A 20,415-nucleotide genomic window follows, 5' to 3' on the forward strand; every position below is an offset into this window, starting at 1 on the left:
CCTTTTAATATACCTACTTGTTTATATTTTGACTTATTATATCGAGATAGCCTTTTGGTGTATATTTTTCCTCATCGAGTCTTTGTCCTTGACAGGATTTTACCTTTGGCATTGCTAATAATAAGTCTTTGATATTATCTTTCAACCTATATCAAAATTAATTGATAAGGCCTTTGTCATTCTAATCCACGTTGCAAGTAATATTTTGAAATTCAATGGCATATATGGTGGCTAATTGTGATTATTGCCATAAAGATAAGAGCTTCGTTTCTGCTAGACTTTTTTGATCACTTTCTTTGAATGTAGCTATAAATGCTTTTAGGAATGAATTCAAATTATAAAGGAGTTACAAATCTTTTTTTATTAAAGGTACAAATTAAAAAAAAATACTTCTTGATAAAAGTGCATCTATGAATCCAACTTAAATAAATCTATTAGAATATTGGAAGGAATGCAATCTTAAATAGACCTTAACTTGTTGTAGAAATTTTGAATTTTAAATCTCATTCCATCAAATTTATTAGGCATACAAATTCATATTCCCGTTATATTTGTAGAAGCAAAACTTCTTGGATTTAGTTGTAAGGTTGATTTAATTGCTTCCTTCAACTACACAACTTCTTACTGTAAGTTCAAAACTCCTTCTATAAGCATAGGATTAGTATTTTAATGATTGGCACTAGTAATGCGTGAAATTTTCAATCCAAGAGTATTGACAAGTTTGTAAGTATCTGCAATAGTTTCAAATCTATTCTCACTTCTATTAAGTATAGAAACTATGATTTTTCCTACCATTTCAAACAACTTAACACATCCATAAGTCAAATTAGTTGGTGTCAGGGTAGAGAGGAGTTGCCTCAAGAAAGCACTGGGTTCTTCGCTGTCACTTATTGCTCACTCAAGTCTTGAAATAAGAAAGCAAGTACATCAAACATATAAGTCTTAAGTTCCCAAAAATATCCAAAATATAATAAAAAACTCTAAATTCTTATATATCCTTATGAGTATTATTTTTGAACTTCAACAATGTATATCTTCCAATTGGACTATTTAAACATATTCAAAATTTACATGAAGTATTGATGTACTTCTAACAACTACCATAACAAATTTCAATAGCAGATTTATTGCGAATCTTAAGATATTGCCAAAACCCTAGTAGTAGCTTCAAACCCTAGTTTTTATACACGTGCATGCTATTTTCTTCATATTTCACAAATTAAGCATTCAAATGCCACAAATTTTATATATATATATAGCTTCTTAACAAATTAATCTACCTTCTCTAAAAGGTTTGAGCCAAAATTTCATCTAGAATCTTAAGATATGACTCCAACCATTACTATGAACAAAATCACTCACTTACTACCTTTGATTTGGATGCACTGACTTCAGCTCTCTATAACTTCTTCATCCAAATTCCAAATATAAAAATTCTTTTATAAAAGATATAAGTCATGAAATTGCCGTTCCAGCCGCACCTTTCGAATTCCAAAAACTAATGTAAAACTCCTCGTATGCTCAAAAGAGCAACAATATGTCTTAAAATAATAACTTAACTTCAAATGGCTATAACTTCTTCATCCTGATTCCAAACTCACTAATTTTTATGCCCAAATTGTAGCCCAAACTCTAAACCTTACAACTCTAGCTTCTTATTTTCAAATGCTCCTTCTGAAGTTGCCAAAATCCTTGTTGTGGGCACGGACAGCCTGCTGAATGTCCATTGGACATGGCCTTCGACCAATAGGGATAAAGATCCTTACCTTTTGCCTTCATTTGACCATGCCTTAATTTCATCCCTGCCTATTAGCCTCCTAGTAGTTTAGATTTTCATCCTTAGACTTCCACCTTCTCTTAAAGCTCTATACTAAACATCTAAATCCTATATAATTTAAATACTATAATAAAAATAGATAAAATTCAAAATAAAGTTTCTTAAATCCACTTTCTTTAATTAATTATTAACCATTCTAACGTACATCAAGACTTATAAACATAAAATATGTTTTAACTAATTTTTATATACTATAGGCATTTACAGTTTGACAATGGAGATAATCTTCAACTTCTAATATCAAATGAAAATTTCCACAAAGAGGAATAATTTGCTCTCTTTAAGGAAAAAAAACCAATGTTAGAAAACTAAATAGTTTCTTTTAAGATGGATAATTTGCAACCTTCAAAACACAAGAATAGAAGTGAGATAATCCACTTATTTTAAAAACAAGATAAGAACAATAAATTAGCACTCTTGCCAAATTGTCAAGAACATGAACCTCAAAGAACTAAAATATCAATGTATTCTTGTGACACTCAAAGAGACTAGAAAAATTATTCAAAGATGATGTAGTATTAAACTAGAATGGCTATTTTTAAGGACAAGAAGAGTAGAAAGTTTTGAAATAAGACTAAAGACTAAAAAGGAATTGACAAGAATAAAAAAGGCTTCACCCTTGCTTCCATATAATCTTAACTAAGAGCTAAATGGCGATGTCCTATTAGACCTCTAAAATGTGTTGACTTTGCAAGATACGTATCTTAACTTGCAAAATAAGTTTTCTATATGTACGTCACATAGTTAGCTTGTTCCACAAGCTACCAACATGTAATTAATTTATTAACTAAGTTTCTAATCTACCAATCAACTACAAATACATATAAAGTCAAAGCAGCGTCTACAAAGCTTTTAGGAAGCTTTTCTAGAAAATATTATAAAATAAATCTATTTTTATCTACTTCTACTTAATCACATATGTAAATATTAGGGTAAATATACATATATCCATAATACCTATTCATACTTGATAATGTAATTATTACATTATTTATTATTAAAAAAAGAATAAAAGTTTAATAAAAATTTAAATTTATAATTATATTTTAGAATAGTGACAACAAAAACCACAAAATAAACAATCTATTAACATTTAAAGCTTATGATGTTATAACATAGAAAAATTATTCTAAATTATTTATAAGGATTAAGAAATTACTTAGACATGTATTGTCAAACTAAACATCATCAAGTAAATTTTCATAATTTTAGATTTTGTTATGGTCATTCATTGATGTAAGGTCATAAACTATTTACATTTTATTTATTATTTTATTTTATTATTTATTTTTAAATTATCAATCACTAATTTGCATTCGAAATTATTGAAATTAATAAATGAAAAAAGAATAAAATATTTAAAAATATTTAATTTTAAATCATTGAATTCCATTTTTATTTTGATTATATTTTTGGAAAAATCAAACAATCAACCCAAACAATGTTACGAAGGCGATGGCGTGACGGCGGCGGCGACGGCGGCACCGCGCGGCTGAGGCAGCCAATGCCAAAGCAGCGGTAGCGGCAGAGCGGCGGCGCTTTTGGCACCGACGCTGCGTGCCACCTGCACGGGGCTTTTGCACGAGAGTGCAGGTGTGTCTGGATCGCGCCGCTTCTCCATTTTGTAGGATCAGCTCCTTTCCCTGCATTGATTGAGATTGTTGTAGAGCCCCCATCTGCCAGCCAGGTGGTGGTGTGTAGTTGCAGCTTCTTCGCGTAGGGAGAGCTCCGCCTGTTTTCGAATTGCTCTCTTGGTTTGAAAACTGGTTCAACTCGTGGTCTGCCTCTCTGTGTTGGGATCGTGCGCAGTTGGGCTGGGGCGGGGTTGCGATCGATTGATCAGGGGCATTGAGAATTGGGTTTCGTCCGAAATCCTCTTTGGTGGGGAGAATGGGGATGGATGCGGCGGAGTCGACGTGAGGGTGCTTGAGCTGAGGTCCCCATTTTTGAATAGGGTTAGTAGATTCTGTACTTCTGTGACTCAGCTAGCGATTTCGAATTCATGTTTGACATTTGGTTTAATTGCAGTGTATTTGTGCTCTTGGTTCGAATTTCCTTTTGGAGGGCTGTGGTTTGGTTTTTTGGGAGAGTTTGTTTCTTTAGCTCTTCTCAGTTGTTCAGTGTGTGAGTAGGTGCAACACTCGTGCTAAGTAGTAGTACCCTAAGACGTCTTTGCAGCTCAAGCTGAGTATCCTCCGTTCTTTTTTTGTCTTGCTTCCTGTTACAACTTTGTGTCCTTGAATTGATTGAACGGTGGCTGTTGTCGAATAGCTCTGATAGCATCATTAGAAGAGAGATGGGTAGCCCAAGGGAAGTTTATAAGGAATTAGCAGCCGGACTGCAATGTTCTCTTGGCTCTATTGTGCGCTTGTTCACATTCAATGGCACGGATAATAATTATACCTTTGTGACGACCAATCGACCTTCAGAATATCCCTCCCAGTCTTCTTTTTTTCTATGTCTTGTTTTTCAGCGATGCTGCTCATTGAGAAGACTCAAATCTCTTGGATATTTCATGCCTTGCAGAATATTTGATCTTGAACGGAGGAAAGTCTTCGCTTGGATTGCGAGAACTATAGCGCGGCGGCGAGAACAACGGATTTCAAGGATTCTTCGAATTACTGTCCTGTAGTCAGCCGTGGAAAACTCTGTAGAGATGGTTGTCGTATTAGTTCCGCCAGGCAACATGACCTCAATGAAATATGCTGCAGCTTCAGCCACCTCATTATGCAATAGAAGCAATAGAGTAGTGGTTACAAATTCCAGGATACACTTACAATTTAGAAACGGAATTTGTTATGGAAAAAGACAGATTGGGATTGGTGGATGCTGGTCAAAATCATTAAGAATAGGGTATAGGAAGTTACAATTTTGTAAACTTCAGAGCTTTGGTTTTAGTGGCGTGGATCAACCGGCCAGATCTAGTAGCGGTTCACAATTTAATGGCAGAATGAACAATCTCAATCATTCTACTCGAGCGGGTAACTTCTTCAACCAAGCCTCATTATAAATTCTAATTTGCCACTGTAATCGAAATAGCTCGTTCTCGATTCGGTCTAACCGAATTTTTCAGACTGCCGTTTGGTCGTGAAATCCTTGTGTAAGTTGGTTTTATAACCCCGCTCTGTGCTGAAACTTACAGATAATTGTTTTGCAGAATGGAAATCCACTGAATCTAGTCCTTTTGAACCTAAATTATGGCTGCCCGCTAAACTCGAAATACCCAAACAATTGCGATTTTGGGAAGCAAATGAGCAGTGGAAAAGAGAAATTTCAGCCTTGAAGACAAATCCAGTAGCCCCACAGGAAAAAGAATGTTCTGATTTTGAAGAGGAACTTTTGTTTAGTGAACACACAGTAGATGCTCAAACTGCTAGAGGATATCTATCCCCAGCTGCCATAAACACCATCGAACAATTTAGCAGGTTTATTTCCATGATAACTCCGCCTTCCTGCCTCCTGCTTACTGACCTCTTTTCGTGCAGTTTTAGGAAGATATTTGGTAAATATTATGGTTGACTCGGGATGGTAAGTTTTAGCTTCGAGAAGCAGATTATAGTAATAACTCGTCACTGGCATGAATTGATGATTTGAAACTTACGTTACAAATAATTCGCAGATGCATCACGTGTTGTCATCCTGGTTTTACCATCCTGTTGGAAGGACATCTGGATGAACACTCCACCTTTGTAAAGCCCAGTCAGTCGTTTTATCACTCATAAGGAGTTGTAGCATAATGTGCAAGATTATTTTATAAATGAACAAGTGTTCACTTTATTTTTTAAAGAGATATTCTTTGTCACAAGTGGCCGTCATAATCTGAGCACAGCGTTTTGTTCCTATGTGTTCTAGATTAAACGGCATGACCGGAAAGAAGATGAGGTCCAACTTTGAAGCAACTGCATCTGTTTCTGTTCAGAACGACGCAAAGAATCTTGTAGAGTTTTGCGTCTTTCGGTATTTGGTACGGTCAGGCGCTGATGTTCACCCTTCACTCTGGGTAAACATCCTCTCTGATCCTTTTTGTTGTTCTTTACGCGCCTCTTTGTTGTTCTTTACGAAAGAAATGCCTCTTCTACGTGTCTGTCATTCTGAATTTCGTGAATGCGATTCTATGAACGACATGAATTTGATCATAGCTAGTTTCCGATTGATGAAGTCGAAGGGCATCTTTTCTGTTATAGTGCGAGGCGCTGTTGGCAGAACGGTAATGGCAACCTTGACTTGGACCTTTTAATTGAGAGTACGTATGGCTCAACAGGATGCAGCCTTCCGGCGATTGACATTCACAGCGATGTTAGCTTGGCAGCGGCCCTACCAAGAAGATCTTCGGTCTCTTAATAACGCAAGCAACCGTTCTAAACTTGTGAGTACCTAGCGAAATGCTGTTATACCTGATTTATGTTCTAAACAAGCATGTTAATTCGGTTTGGTCAGTTTTCCTTGTTCTGTTGTTGCTTGAAAGCTTTGCGAACTTAAGATCTTTTTAATAGAAGTGCGCCGTGCTTTTGACAAGAGCTTGAAGATGTTCATATAAATTGTGTCCTTGCTGCGCTGCCAGCCAAGAGGTTTAGTTGGTGAAGAAGCGTTCGTTAGGATAGCTTCCTCAATTCCTGGGGCCGCGGATCGAGTGACAGCACACCGTCTTTATCGGGTCCTTTCTCGTAACATGAAGGGGCTATCATTTGAAGTTTGGGACACGTATATCAAAGAGTTATGCGGGTGAGTATTGGCAACATTCAGCTAGTAGGGTCTCGCAATTTTGCAATGCATCTCTGTAGCTTGAAGATGGTTTAGTAGATTAATGATGTCATTTTATCTCTGGTCAGGACTGGAGACATCGACGTGTTTGCTCCTCATTTGTTGTCAGTTTAATTTCTGTCACCTTCCAAATTTTCGTACTGATGTATGGACGATCATGTACACACACAGTGTGCTCGACGAACGGAAGCTCTACCAGCGGACGGAGGCCTCAACTCTTGGCCTTGAACCAGGTGAGACGATCCTCAGTGTTGGAAAAAATAAACGACAACCAGTGCAGAAATGGAATGGGACTATGGTGTGGCCTGGCCGACTCACGCTTACTGACCGCGCTCTTTATTTTGAAGTAAGCACGCTTCTTTGGAATGTCGATGAGAGATATTTTCATTCGATCATCCCAGTTTTGCCAATGTCTTGTATCAACTATGTCATGCAATACTTAAGATTGTGGGAATGAATATTACTGGTTGGCTGTGCGAATAATCCTCTTATTTCAGTCTGGTCCCTTCTTCTTTTCTTTTCCCTAAAGGAGAACTGGATTGTATGAGCATTATCGCTGTAGACGCGTAAATTTCCTTGCTTGATTAATTGCCAGTAATAAAAATTCAGTTTAGATTTTAGTATCAGAGTCTTTCAGTGTACGAAATGAAGTTTGCGTTGTGTAGGCTAACAGCTTAACTTCGCACCAAGCTCCCGTCAGATTGGACCTGACACGCGGAGATGCTATAGTTCACAAAAAGAGAGTTGGACCTTTCGGTGCGGAAGTGTTCGATTCTGCTATTTCAGTAGCTTCCAAGCCAGAGTAAGCAATGACCTTGTGTCTTATCACCACTTTGCATAGTTCTGCTTCTTCTGTGTTTTTCTGATTTAGTTCCAAGCGTCCCTTGAATTTGTTTATGCAAGTTTTCTCGTCTCGTTTTTCTAATTTGACACTGCCGCATCTTCATTGACAGTTCGGAGCCGTGGATACTGGAATTTGTGGATTTTGGAGGGGAGAAACGACGTGACACTTGGTTAGCTATTGTTAAAGAAATTGATACAGCATACTGGTTCATTGGGACGTATGGCCCCAAAGATAAAGATCCTTCATTGAAGTACATGGATGGGTCGAAACTAGGGCGTAAGAGGGCGCTTGCATCTGCTTCGAACAGCATTGCTAGGCTACAGGTATCATTTTTTCTCTTGACCTCAACTTACGAGGTCCTGTCTTTCTATCAATAAATAGTCACGCGCCTGTATCGAATTTGGGCTTTTTACAACGTGACAATGCTTTTATGATTGAACAGGCCGTTCAACACATGCTTGGACAATCGTCAGAAGATCCAAGCAGCCTACTCCAGTTTTATTCCATTAAGGATGCTCCAAGTGCGGAGTTGGTATTCGAGACGCTTGCAGTCACAAATTGGGCTGGCCGCATGGACTCAAGGGCCAAGGAGTTAGCTGTATCCAATGGGGTGGGAGAGGAAACGCCAGGAGCTGGACAGAATGCTATGGGTGAGGATGGGAGCATCTATCTGTCCAAGTGGATGACGGCGCCAACATGGAACTCAACCAAGTCTCAGAACTTCTGGAAAGCTTACAAAGGGGGCATATCACGAGGCTTGGTACTCGGTAAGAACTACGTCGTTGGGGGCTTGACGAATCTAGACCGAGCAGTTCGAGCATGGCAGGAGCAGAGCCGCGTTATTGACAAAACAAAGGCAACGATTGATGGGGCTAAACTGAAGGGTATCCCTAACAATGTGGATCTTCTCAAGGTGGAGCTTCTCGTTTCCGAAAGGATTATTTCGCTGGATTTAAAAAGATTATGTAGAACATGTTGTCTAGTTTCTATGCTGCAGGGACGAGTGGCCCTAAAGCAAATCCTTGCCAACACCAAGCTAATGTGAGGTTTACTACTTTGCAGGAGCTTATGCTACCATTTTCAATAATTGCCGTGAACTTCCAGAAACTGAAACGATGGGAAGAGCCAGGAGTAACTGCAGGGTTTTTAATAGCAGCTATGGGCGTGGTGTACATGTGCGTTGCATCTATCTGATCCGCTTGAAATAAGTTGAAATTTTATTATCGTTCATTTTTGTAGTAAATTTTGCTGCCCTTAATTGTACTGAAGTGGAATGCAATATTTTTTCTTGTCCCCCAGGAACTGGCTCCGCTACTTGTTTCCTACGATGCTGCTTACATGCGCTGGAATACTTGTTGCATTGCGAGGTCTAAAAGTGCAAGGGCGACTTGGGGATGATTTCGGGAAGTTGACCATTCGGGATCAACCGGAAACGAACACTATTCAAAAAATTATGGCATTGAAGGACGCATTGACATCATTAGAAGATTTTCTACAAAAGGCCAACATCGCTCTTCTGAAGCTGCGGACCGTTGCACTCTCGCGGCACTTGGACGTTAGTGATCGTCTTCTCCTCTGCGATCCCTCTCCTTTTACTCACTCTCTTAACTGTGATTTGCCATCGACGATCTTCAACGATTTCTGCATATTTCAAAACGATGCCGCGTTCAAAGTCACCCATGTTGGTTGTCTTTGGTGTGTGCAGTCTACGAACGAGGTACTTTGGTCGCTGCTGGCAGCTGGCATTGTCTCTTGGTTCGTCCCCTTCCGATATCTTTTGGCTGCAGTTCTCGTCGATCAATTCACTGCTGATCTGCCGTTCCGAAGGAAGAGCGTGGAGGAGTTTTTCAACCGTGTCAACGACTGGTGGTCCATGATTCCTGCTACGCCTGTGGAGGTCCTGCCCCCAGAGAATACCTCCAACACCACTGACGCTCATCTGCCAGAGTCCAATCAAGGAGAGGCCGTGTTGCAGGCTCTCTCCGAGTGGTTGGGCGACGATCAATAGCTTTAGTTCTAAGAGCAAATTTTGTAGGACTTCACTACTACAGCCTCGTAGGGGCATCTTGTACAAGAGCCATGTTCCACATCTGTACCATAACAGCTTAGCGTCATCCATTTGGGTGTGCTTCATTTCTTTCCAGCTACTCCGCCAAAAACTTGACGAAGACTTCTTTTCACTTTTGGAGCAGAACGCTGAGATCTAGAACATACTTGCAAGACTGCACAAGCACCGCATACTTGTTCACATACATGCCCTTCATCAAAGGGAATTATGGTGTGACTCTCACCGACACTGTACATTCCCATCCTCAGACAGTTGGCAGAATTCATTTTTTCCTACTCGTGATACTTATAAATTTGGGTATTTTGATCTGTACTTTCACATTAGTCTAACACACAGAAGTGTACTGGAATGTATTAGTCTCATTCATAATTATCGAGACAGTGTTACTGATCTAATGATATTCTCCTTTGATAACTCAAACTACAGTTTGTTTCTTTTTTTTTTTTTTTTCTTGAAAAATATACAATTAATTATTATCAAATGTTTTAAATTGATTACTTTGAGTAGTCCTTTGTTTTTGTCACCAATGGAATCCAACATTGTTTTGGCTATGAAGTCCAATACCTACGCCCCTACTACAACTTATTAGACAAGGGTCTTAAGAGCAATTTAATTTTTAAAAATTAAATATATATATATATATATAAATTGTAAATTAAAAGATATACATAATATGAGAATTTGTTAAGATCTTTGGTTTATTTTCATTCATTAAGTAGAACTAACAATTAAAAATGAATAATATAAAAAGTAGAAAGATTGAGATTATACTTGTAGAATATTGTGACATAGGAAGAATTTAGGATTTGATGTGGCTATGGTCTTACTTTATAGTTATTATACTATCTATAATTACTAACATACCTTGTGTCTATATATTATCTAACTAGGAGCTACATGGCAACAATCTATAGAACATTCAATACGTGTCTAACTTGCAAGACAACTTTCTTAGACGTGTGCTACATGGACAACTTATACTACAATTCACCAACATATGTATCATATTGCTAACTTATTGGCTAAGTTTCTAACCTACCAATCAACTACAAACATATACAAAGTTAAATCCATGTCTATAATGCTTCTAAAAAGCTTCTCTATAAGATATTACCAAATCTATCTATATATACTTTCTACCTAATACTTATAATTTAGATAATTATGTACATTTATAATATTATTCCTCCTTCTAAAAACAAGTTCTACAAAAAGTAGTAATCACATGTTAAAAATATCTATAATGTGACTAATTATATTTGCTATATATTTTAATCCTTATTCTTTTTGAAGATAGTTGATAGGTCCTCTCATCTAACAATAGTGTTCTATACTAAACATGAAGACTACCCTGATATTTAATCATTGTTGAGTGCTTAGTAACTTTCTTCAAATAAAAAATTTAAAACACCATCAAAGGTGGCTCCTACCTCCAATAATATCACCAAACATCAAGTCTCTTCCAAGTTTGTGATACCAACACATTGTATTCTTCTATCTTTTTAAAAAAGAATATGTTGTTTTTGAAGATTTTTATCTCTATTACAACATCTATAAGGTTGCAATATTTCAGTATGTTGTTTGGTAGTTTAATATATAATAGTTTTTGAATTAAATTTATTAGTTGTTGATTCTCTATCTTCTTAGTACTACAAATACACAAAAATCACAAACAAAGATAGAAAAAAAAAATACAATCTTCACTAAACCTTGTTTTTTTATAGTAAAAAATTAATTAATTCTTTATTTTAAATTTGATCTATATTGTTGATGAAAAACATCAATCTTATTTTTTATATTTGCAAGATTCTTGGTTGACTTCCATGTGCATTAAGTAATATCATATCTACGTCAATGTACAAGATATTTCAACCTATTATGCCACTATTGTAAGTCTAAGACTTCTTTAACTTCAAACTCTTGATTATTGTCCACTTTTATAGAATGAAGTAGCTTTTGTCTTTTACTTTTATAGATAAAAATAGACTAATAATTTTTTTGGAAATTATAATTTAATTTTAATAATTAAAAAATATCTTCTTATAATATGACTTGTATATTTGATAGTATTTTTTTAATATATAGATACAACACTTATAAAAAGTGATAATAAATCTATGTCATGGACATACATATTTATTTCAATAATTACCTATATGATTAAATAGAAATATGTAAAAATAGATTAATTTCATAGTATCTTTTAAAGAAGCTTTATAGATACTGCTTTAATTTTATGCATGTTTGTAATTAATTAAAAGGCTAGAAACTTGGTCAACATACTAACCATGTGGCACACGTGTTAATAGCTTGTGGAACAAGTTAACTATGTAGTGCATATGTAGATAACTTGCATTGCAAGTTAAGACATATTTCTAGCAAAGTCAATACATGTTGGAGGTCCTATAGAATATTGTCACATAGCTCCTAGTTAGAGAGTATATATAAAGACAAGAGTGAAGCCTTTTTTAGTCTTATCAATGCCTTTTTAATCCTAACTCTTATTTTAAGACTTTCTAGTCTTCTTAGATTTGTCAATAGCCATTCTAGTTCAGTATGTTATCATCTTTGAGTGAATTTTTAGTCTTTTTGAATGACACAAGAGTATATTGAGGATTTCCATCTTTGAGATTCATATCCTTGACAATCTACTATTGTTATAAATCTTTTAATTTTTTTCAATATTCTTTAAGTAGGAATTTCTTGTATTATCAATCTTAAATATAGAAGAAATATTTTTAAGTATAAAAAAATCAATTATATCTAATTAGATATTTTAAAATTTTATATATAAATTATTAATTAGTTTAAATTAATTAATATAAATTGTAGTCTAATTTAAGTTATCATTTTTTTTAATTAATTAACGTTTACATATCCACTTAATTTTTATAAGAAGATCTTGTATGATCAAACTTTAAAGGTAAGATAACTTTTAGTTTTCTAATGCTTGAACAATGTTCTTCTTTAAGAGAAGTAATATGATTTTGTGTAGATGTTGAAGCATCTCTAATGATCTTTATATATTATATCTTGCCAATCTTGTTGTTCCTTGTGGTGGTAAATTGAGTTGATGCATTGCAAGAATTTACTTCTTGATTTGCTCCTGCATTTATATTATTGCACATTTCATTCCAAGAACCTAGGCTGTAATAATAAAATAAAAAAAAGATGTCTAATTTCACTCAAGATAAGTAAAAAAGAGAACTTAAAGACAATTAGATTTTAATAATAATATCAAATTAGAAGTAGGTAATCTACAACTTCTAATATATTTATGTCTTATTTTTTTTTAAAAAAATAATCTAATTTAAATAAAAATAAAAATAAAAAGCTCTAATATAATAAGTAAATCTTATCAATATGTTAAAGATAAGAATTCAAAGAATGTAAATAAACAAGTGAGAGATCTTTTAAAAAAAGATATTAAAAAAGAAATAAATAAATATGTGTATTTGAAAAAAAATTGGAATGACTATTATCAAAGAGTAGAAAACTAGAGTCTCTAGAAAGTAAACTAGAAGTAAGAAAAGAATTGGTAAGAGTAAAGAAGACTTCACTCTTGCCTCCATATATATTATCTAATTAGAAGCTATATAGCGACATTCTATAGGACCTCAAATATGTATCCAACTTTCAAGACTCGTGTCTAACTTGCAAGACAAACTTCTTATGTATGTACCACATAGTCAACTTGTATTACAAGTCATCAACATGTACAATACATGGCCAACTTATTAGCTAAATTTTCAATCTATCAATCACTTATAGACATATATAAAGGCAAAGCCATATCTATAAAGCTTCTAAAAAGCTTTTTCACAAGATATTATAAAATTTAACTATTTTTGTTTACTTTTATTTATTCAAATTATCTAAATAATTATTGGAATAAATATGTATAGCTATAATAATAATCTACAACTTTTATAAGATAATTAAAGAAGTCAAATAATTTACTTATTTCTAAAATAAAACAACAACAAATTAGCATTCTTCTTAAATTACTAAGGATATAAATTAAAAATAATAAAATCCTCAATATATTCTTGTGTCACTAGAAAAGAGTAGATATTTACTCAAAGATAGTATGGTATCAAAATTAGAATGGCTATTGCTAAAGACAAAAAGATTAGAGATTCTTAAAGCAAGACCAAGGATAAAAAATTTGTTGACAAAAGTGAAGAAGGCTTCATTCTTGCATCCATATATATTATCTAACTATGAATTACATGACAATGTTCTATAGGACCTCTTACACATGTCTAATTTATAAGACAAGTTTCCTACATATGCGCCATATGGCCAACTTGTACCACAAATCTTGAACATATATAATATATGACCAATTTGTTAATCAAATTTTCAACCTATCAATCAACTACAAATATATATAAAGTCAAATTTGCATTTATAATGCTTCTAAGAAGATCATCTATAAGATATAATCAAATCTACATACATTTATTTTCTATCTAATACTTCTTATCTAAATAATTATGTATGTTTATAGTATAAAGTGTCATTTAAAGAGACATAAGAATTTAAGAAAGACTTTAATAAATGATTAAAATAGAAAAAAAGTAAAAGACATCAAATAAAATTAATTTAAAAAAGATGTTGTATGCAAGCTAAATATACAAGCTAATTAGGTCTTGGTTAATGTTGGAAATTACATTTAAAGCTAATCCATGTTCTAAAATTATTATGACTTTAGCATGTAATATACTTAAAAAGTTCTGAATTGTTTGTTAAAAAAAATAGATATAGGATATTTAATATTTATTTTTGATAAAACTTTAAATTAACTATTTAAGTATTATTTTTAACAAAAAAAGAATTGAGTTGTGATTCTGCAAAGTATATATAGAGATGTGAAATATATATAATAAAAAATACAAATTAAAACCTTTTTATTGTTTACATGGTGATTCTTTTGTGGCATTTGCATCAACAAGATAATAAAATTCAATATATATATATATATATATATATAGATATAAAGAAAATGTGGTTTATGATTTTGATGTAATTAGTGATACTATTATTTGAAAATTCAATGGAGTATTCACATTTAGATACACCATCAGAGCATGTTGTTGAAAGTCAGAAAAATGATCAATTCTTCTTATTAACATCGTATCTAAAAAAAAAAACCTCCTAATGGACTCCATGTAGGCTCCACATAATATTTTTCCATTTCAAAAACTTTGCAAGTCAGCTTTAACTAATATCCAAAGATTTTAACACTAAAAATAGAGCTTCGCCCATTAGAAGGAATCGTTGAAGCTTCTCGTTGAGAATTTCCTTCAACGTAAGTGACTCTCATACAAAGCCACCTTCATCTTTGCTTCTAGAAACCACAAGCTATTTCCCACGTGGAAAGTCCAACTGGACTCCAACTGAGAAACGGGGCTAAGGTGGCACTCGCCACTTTCCCTGCCCCTCCGTCCGCCACGTGGCAATCCACCATGCAGCGCCACGCCGCACAGTCCCATATACTTTCCATACATCAGTTAGCCCAGCTCATGCAAGAGACGAGGCGGCGGATCCAGCATCCAGCGCTTTGCTGTTCACGAGCGGCAGACAAGTGGATTGCAACGCAATCTGCAGTTGTTCCAAAGAGCGGATCTGGTGTGGGAGAGATCTGTGGGCCGTTGTCTCTTTCCTTCCCAGTCCATTCCATGGTCTTCCTATATATTTTGCCCTCTTCCTACGTTTCTCGTGTTGTAAGTTTTGATTACTGTAGCTGAACTAACAAGCTTAGGATTTTCGAGACCGAGAGGTGGGTTCTTTCGTTACAGCGTAGGAGTTCAGTTCCGTCGTTGACATTGTTGTGTTTAGATTGTAGTGTTTGTTCTTCTGGATAAGCTGCGGTTTCGACGTGGGTGATGTGTTTGCTTATTTGCAGTGCTGTCTTGTGGTATATTTAGTGTGTTGACTTGCATGTGGTTTTTTTTGCGTGCTTTGGAGCACTTGCCTACTGTTGTAATTTTCATCGCGTGTAGACTGCAAAATTTGAATGTGAGTTGTAGGCTTCTCGTTGAGTTTTACAATTGGCTAAGTCTTGGTCGAGCTTTCTGTCATATAGGTGTACAGAAAAGGTATCGTGACTGGATCGTGAAGTTTTGAGGAGAAGAACGCAAAGAATTGGTGTTGATAAGTCTTTCGTCTTGACGTGCAAAAAGCAAGACGAGCAAATATGGCTTCGGCACATATCGAACCCAAGGATGTACAGACGTATTCTACCATGTTCAAGAACCCAGAGCACTTGGAAACGCAAACGTGCACCATAACCTCCAAGAAAGATGAGTCACAGCCCATGCGCGTTGTAGAGTTTCACGGGAAAATGGACATGAAAGTGAAGATCCGCCCAAAACCTTTGATCACAAATCCGGTGAGTAAGACGCTCATTGTTCCTCTAGGCATGTGGGTTGCATGTGGGTTAAGAATTCGACGGTATGATTGTGTGGTTTGGAGCAAAGAGCAGCTACATTTTATGTACTCGCATAAAATTCACAGTGGCTCAAACATACGATTCAATTGTGGACAAGGGATTTTGCAATGGGTAACGTAAATGGAAACTGGAGTAAAGCGTGACTTGTTGAGTTAATCATCTGCAGGCAGACGTGATTCTTCGTGTCACCACAACCGCCATTTGTGGCTCCGACCTGCACATGTACATGGGCGCCATGCCAGGAATGAAGAGTGGCGACATTGTTGGTCATGAGTTCATGGGCGTGGTGGAAGCTGTGGGTCCTGAGGTTAAAGATATTAAAGAAGGTGAATTAAGCTCGCATTCTAGATTGTTATTAAACCTCACTCATATCTCGGCAGTCAGTTGTGGTTTAACAATAGGTTCAACGATCTGATAAATTGTGAGTTGAACCGGCTCGGTCTTCTCGACGAGTGCTGAGAACTGGATCGTGGTCTTGAGCTAGGTGACCGTGTAGTCGCCGCGTTCGACATTGCGTGCGGGCAGTGTTCAGCCTGCAAATTGGAAAACTATTCTGGCTGCGATTCCACCAATCCATCTTGGGAACAGGACGTGATGTACAAGGACAGGTATATTGAAGGTTTTTGTGGCTCTTTTTCATGCTTTTAAGCTTCGGATTACGGAAGCCATGCAGGCACACGGTTTTTGTTTTCAATTGCAGTGGTGTTTCTGTTAGGTTTACCAATACAGTGCTGTGTACTCCTCCGTGCAAGAGATTGTCTGGTTCTAGTCTAGAAGTTTGATATAGTCCTCGCGTCTTGCAGAACTTGTGGCATGTTTGGCTACTCTCATTTAACCGGCGGATGGGATGGTGGTCAAGCTGAGTTCGTGCGCGTTCCATTTGGTAAACCCCTGTCGCCCTTTCAGTCAGTAGGCTGATGCCAATCGTCTTACATAGAGTCAGCTATTTCGAGAGTCGGAAGATTGTCGTGTGGAGTTTCTACTTTATAAATCTGATTTGCAATTTGGTTGTGAAAATGCAGCTGATCGGAACTGCTTGAAGGTTCCGGCAGAGCTCGACGACGAGCATGTCATTCTCTTGTCTGACATTTTACCTACCGCATGGCACGCGAATGAGTTAGGCCGTGTTGGGAAAGGTGACAATGTTGCAATCTGGGGTTGTGGACCAGGTATTTAAACGATTCGATTGTATGTAAAATCCACTTGTCTTGAGGGTCACGATTTAATGTTACTTTTGCTGAATTTGATAATTTTCTCGTCCCTCAGTTTATAAGCTGGTCGGTATTCTCAGCTAGAAGGTTTTCTGGACTTGTGCTGGGGATACTCGATTTTTGTTTATCCCTGAATTCCCTGTTGTGACAAATGAGGCAGCTTTTTGGCTTATATTGTGGGAAACGTTCCTGAATTTTATGCTTTGAAATGCAGTTGGTATACTGGCTGCTCAATGTGCGTTTCAGCGGGGAGCATCCCGCGTGGTCATAATCGATGAACAACCTTTCCGCTTGGACTTCGCTAAGAAGAAAGTGCCGGGCCTGGAGACTATAAATTTCAAGGAGAAGAAAACGGTCGAAGAGCTCCGCAACTTGTTTTCACACGGTCCCGATGTTGCTATTGAAGCCGTTGGGGTCCATTATGTGTCGGTGAGTGAAGAAAACAAATCTCTGCACACATAAGATCTATATCGAAGTTATGCACAATTAAAAACTGCATTCCGTGTGCTTCAGCTGTGCCTGTTAGTTAATCTACAATTTCTGGTTTCGTAACTATCAAGCGTTTCTCTTTGCAGAATCCTCTCCATAAATTGGAGGTTATGATTGGATTGGAGACTGACAGTACTGAAGTCATAAACGAGTGTATTTATGCTGTTCGCAAGGGAGGGCGTATCGGTGTTGTGGGTGCTTATGCTGGTTACGCCAAGTAAGTTGGTTTTTAATGCAAATGTTTGGAATCACAAAATTGAGGATGCAGACAAACATTCAACGATTCCTTTCACCTGACGTCTGCATTGGTTGATCAAATGAGTAGAATGTAAGAGTTGCTCAAATGAACTGGTTCCAAACCTCATAGATTTAGGATCTGTGGATTCTAATCTTTGAGGAGGTTTTGATTTGCAGCCATTTCAACCTTGGAGCCTTCATGGAGAAGGGTTTGTCCATGGCAGGAGGTCAAACACCTGTGCAGAAATATTGGTAAAATACATGACTTGCGTATCACTATCTTGTCATTTCTTTGAACGTAGAACAATTCCTTTGAATTCACGTACTTAGAACGGGCTATATGCTTTCCGCCTCAAGGTGCCGGTACAACTTCCAGCATTACAGCTTTGTGGACAGAAGCTGTTGACCTCAGTTTGCCTATCACGGATTGGAAATAGATTAATAGATATTGCATCTTTTGAAGCTGTTCACTTTTTAGAAGTGTGTTTTCACAGGCCTACATTACTGCCACTTGTGCAATCTGGAGAATTGGATCCAACCACAGTCATCACACATATCCTAGGTCTGGGTGAAGCTCCGGAAGCTTACAAACATTTCAACGCAAAAGACGAAGGATGGATCAAGGTCCTGGACATTAAGACCAACAAAAGTAGCGTAGACGCATTCACTTTACTATTTTGTACCTAAACTTTGTTTACCTCACAAAAATTTAGTGACTCAAGAATTTCTGATTCTGGAACGCAGGTGCTGATGAAACCACAAAGCGACACCGATGTCATAACCGTAGAAGGTCCAGGCTTGAAAGAACGTGCTCGTAACTTAATCTCTGGTGCTGTCTCTGGAACTATTCACACTGTCCAGAAAGTATCAGAGACCGTGTCCTCTGCTACGGGAGTCATGAGCACTGATGCAAATAAAACGTAAGCAACATGCTTGTCGAAGTCAAGCAATCTGGAAAAACAACTGTGACTTCAACCTTCTTGCACTGTGATCCACTTCATACTTGTCAATGACTAAACGTATGTTATTTTTTTGTTATCTTGCAGGGCATAAAATTATGATGGCCAACATTTTAGTTGCTCTGCAGCAAGAAGCTGTCTATTTCCAATTTCCACGAGGGTTATATGAGAGTGCTGTCAAGACTTGACTTAATGTGCATTGTGATGAGATCTTCTGTACAGTGCACAGTTTCGGAGGGCATCTTGAGAAGGATGGAATTTCTGGCTTAGTGCGGTGTGTGACATAAAGAAGTCTTCGTCCCATTTCAAAGGGATTTTTAAGCAGTTACAAAAGCCGTCTCTGTGCTCACCGAAATGAGTCGGTGGTGCTGATCAAGTAGAGCTAGGAATCAGTGTAATATCGGCAGGGAAAAACATTGCGTGTGAAGGTAGGATTTGTTGAAAAAGGCCTGAAGCATCCAACACTGTATGTGTGTCTATATATGTATATATACATATGCATGGCTGTTCATATGGATGTTTCCCTTGATGATGCAATGCACATTTCGTGCATTTACTCACGGCACATGAGCTCTGCTCTTTATGTTTGATTCCAGCTAATCAACTTTAATCAACAGAAGACTTTATCTCTCGAGAAACTGCATGTCGACTGAGCGTGTCACCGTTACCTTCATTAAGTCTTACAATCACTAATATTATATGATTATTTACAGTTCCTAAAGTAAAGGAACAAGTGAAGCTTGTTGATTGTAGACATTTGAGTATGGTCGTAACTGTTTGAAAAGTCAGTGCTGAATCACATGGAATATTAAGAAAAGACAAGTTTTATGACAAGTTGAAGGTGTTGTAATTGTATTTGACAAAGAATTTTAATACTACCATTTGTGGGGTAATGGATAATATGTTACCATATCAAAGGATTAGTTGGAAATGAAAAATGTCTGTTGGATAAAATAAACAAAATAGCAGTAACAAATGATTTTTTACAGTTGTGCTTTGTCTAAAAACCTAGATAAAGAGTTGTCAATTTCATCCATGGAATCTTACGTTATAATTTTAAAGAAATTTCGATACCTTTCGAGCAAAGTGCGTCACTTTACGATTCTGCAAGACTCTTCAAATCATTAGAAATCTAGAAGCCCCTATAACTTCGTCCTAGTTTAACTGTTTGCTTCCAACATTTGTTTATATTAAATATTGTTCTTCCTTGAGATTGTGATAAGGCTGTACTACTTAAAATTGAAAAGAATTTTTATTTTAACTACGTAATTCAAAATATAAAGGGTAATTTTCTTTGGTCTTAAAAGAATTGAACCTCAAACCTTCTTGTCCTAATACAAGATTAAAAAAATTAAAATTAGATTAAATTAAAACTCACAAATTATTATATATGTTTACAAATCTATCCACAAAAAAAAATATTTTTTTATAAATTTTGATGGCTTTAAAAATTCAATATAAAAAGAAATAAAATATGAATCTTAAATCCAAAATAATTATTCCTTGTAGTTGTGATAAGGTTGTACTACTTAAAATTGAAAATAAAATGTAT

General features: G+C 36.1%; 2 protein-coding genes across 2 annotated transcripts; both read left to right on the forward strand.

Moving 5' to 3' along the window:
- The first annotated feature begins 3,416 nt into the window (after positions 1-3,416).
- On the forward strand, positions 3,417-9,905 carry LOC112294794 (uncharacterized). The gene is made up of 13 exons (XM_024545636.3): positions 3,417-3,792; positions 4,364-4,818; positions 4,995-5,262; positions 5,690-5,837; positions 6,099-6,203; positions 6,399-6,559; positions 6,770-6,944; positions 7,264-7,400; positions 7,552-7,765; positions 7,885-8,355; positions 8,505-8,617; positions 8,742-8,997; positions 9,148-9,905. Exons 2-13 carry the CDS (start codon positions 4,494-4,496, stop codon positions 9,448-9,450), a joined length of 2,676 nt encoding a protein of 891 aa, XP_024401404.1. The 5' UTR covers positions 3,417-3,792; positions 4,364-4,493; the 3' UTR covers positions 9,451-9,905.
- Positions 9,906-15,083: 5,178 nt separating this feature from the next.
- Positions 15,084-19,374, forward strand: LOC112294194 (uncharacterized). Its single transcript, XM_024544430.3, has 12 exons — positions 15,084-15,295; positions 15,602-15,907; positions 16,134-16,293; positions 16,452-16,575; positions 16,771-16,850; positions 16,990-17,136; positions 17,393-17,607; positions 17,754-17,884; positions 18,082-18,156; positions 18,399-18,528; positions 18,649-18,824; positions 18,951-19,374. The coding sequence occupies exons 2-12, from the start codon at positions 15,713-15,715 to the stop codon at positions 18,955-18,957; spliced, it is 1,440 nt and encodes a 479-aa protein (XP_024400198.1). The 5' UTR covers positions 15,084-15,295; positions 15,602-15,712; the 3' UTR covers positions 18,958-19,374.
- The last annotated feature ends 1,041 nt before the right edge of the window (positions 19,375-20,415 follow it).

Source organism: Physcomitrium patens, chromosome 17 (genome assembly GCF_059467195.1).
Source record: "Physcomitrium patens ecotype Gransden chromosome 17, ASM5946719v1, whole genome shotgun sequence".
Taxonomy (NCBI): domain Eukaryota; kingdom Viridiplantae; phylum Streptophyta; class Bryopsida; order Funariales; family Funariaceae; genus Physcomitrium; species Physcomitrium patens.

Excerpts from the sequence above, each read along its gene's own strand:
- LOC112294794 (XM_024545636.3), top strand. The coding sequence starts at position 4,494 with ATGGTTGTCGTATTAGTTCCGCCAGGCAACATGACCTCAATGAAATAT. Across the intron at positions 6,945-7,263 it reads ACCGCGCTCTTTATTTTGAA|GCTAACAGCTTAACTTCGCA; the intron begins GTAAGCACGCTT and ends TGCGTTGTGTAG. Across the intron at positions 8,618-8,741 it reads GCTATGGGCGTGGTGTACAT|GAACTGGCTCCGCTACTTGT; the intron begins GTGCGTTGCATC and ends CTTGTCCCCCAG.
- LOC112294194 (XM_024544430.3), top strand. The coding sequence starts at position 15,713 with ATGGCTTCGGCACATATCGAACCCAAGGATGTACAGACGTATTCTACC. Across the intron at positions 16,294-16,451 it reads GGTTAAAGATATTAAAGAAG|GTGACCGTGTAGTCGCCGCG; the intron begins GTGAATTAAGCT and ends GTCTTGAGCTAG. Across the intron at positions 18,529-18,648 it reads AAGACGAAGGATGGATCAAG|GTGCTGATGAAACCACAAAG; the intron begins GTCCTGGACATT and ends TCTGGAACGCAG.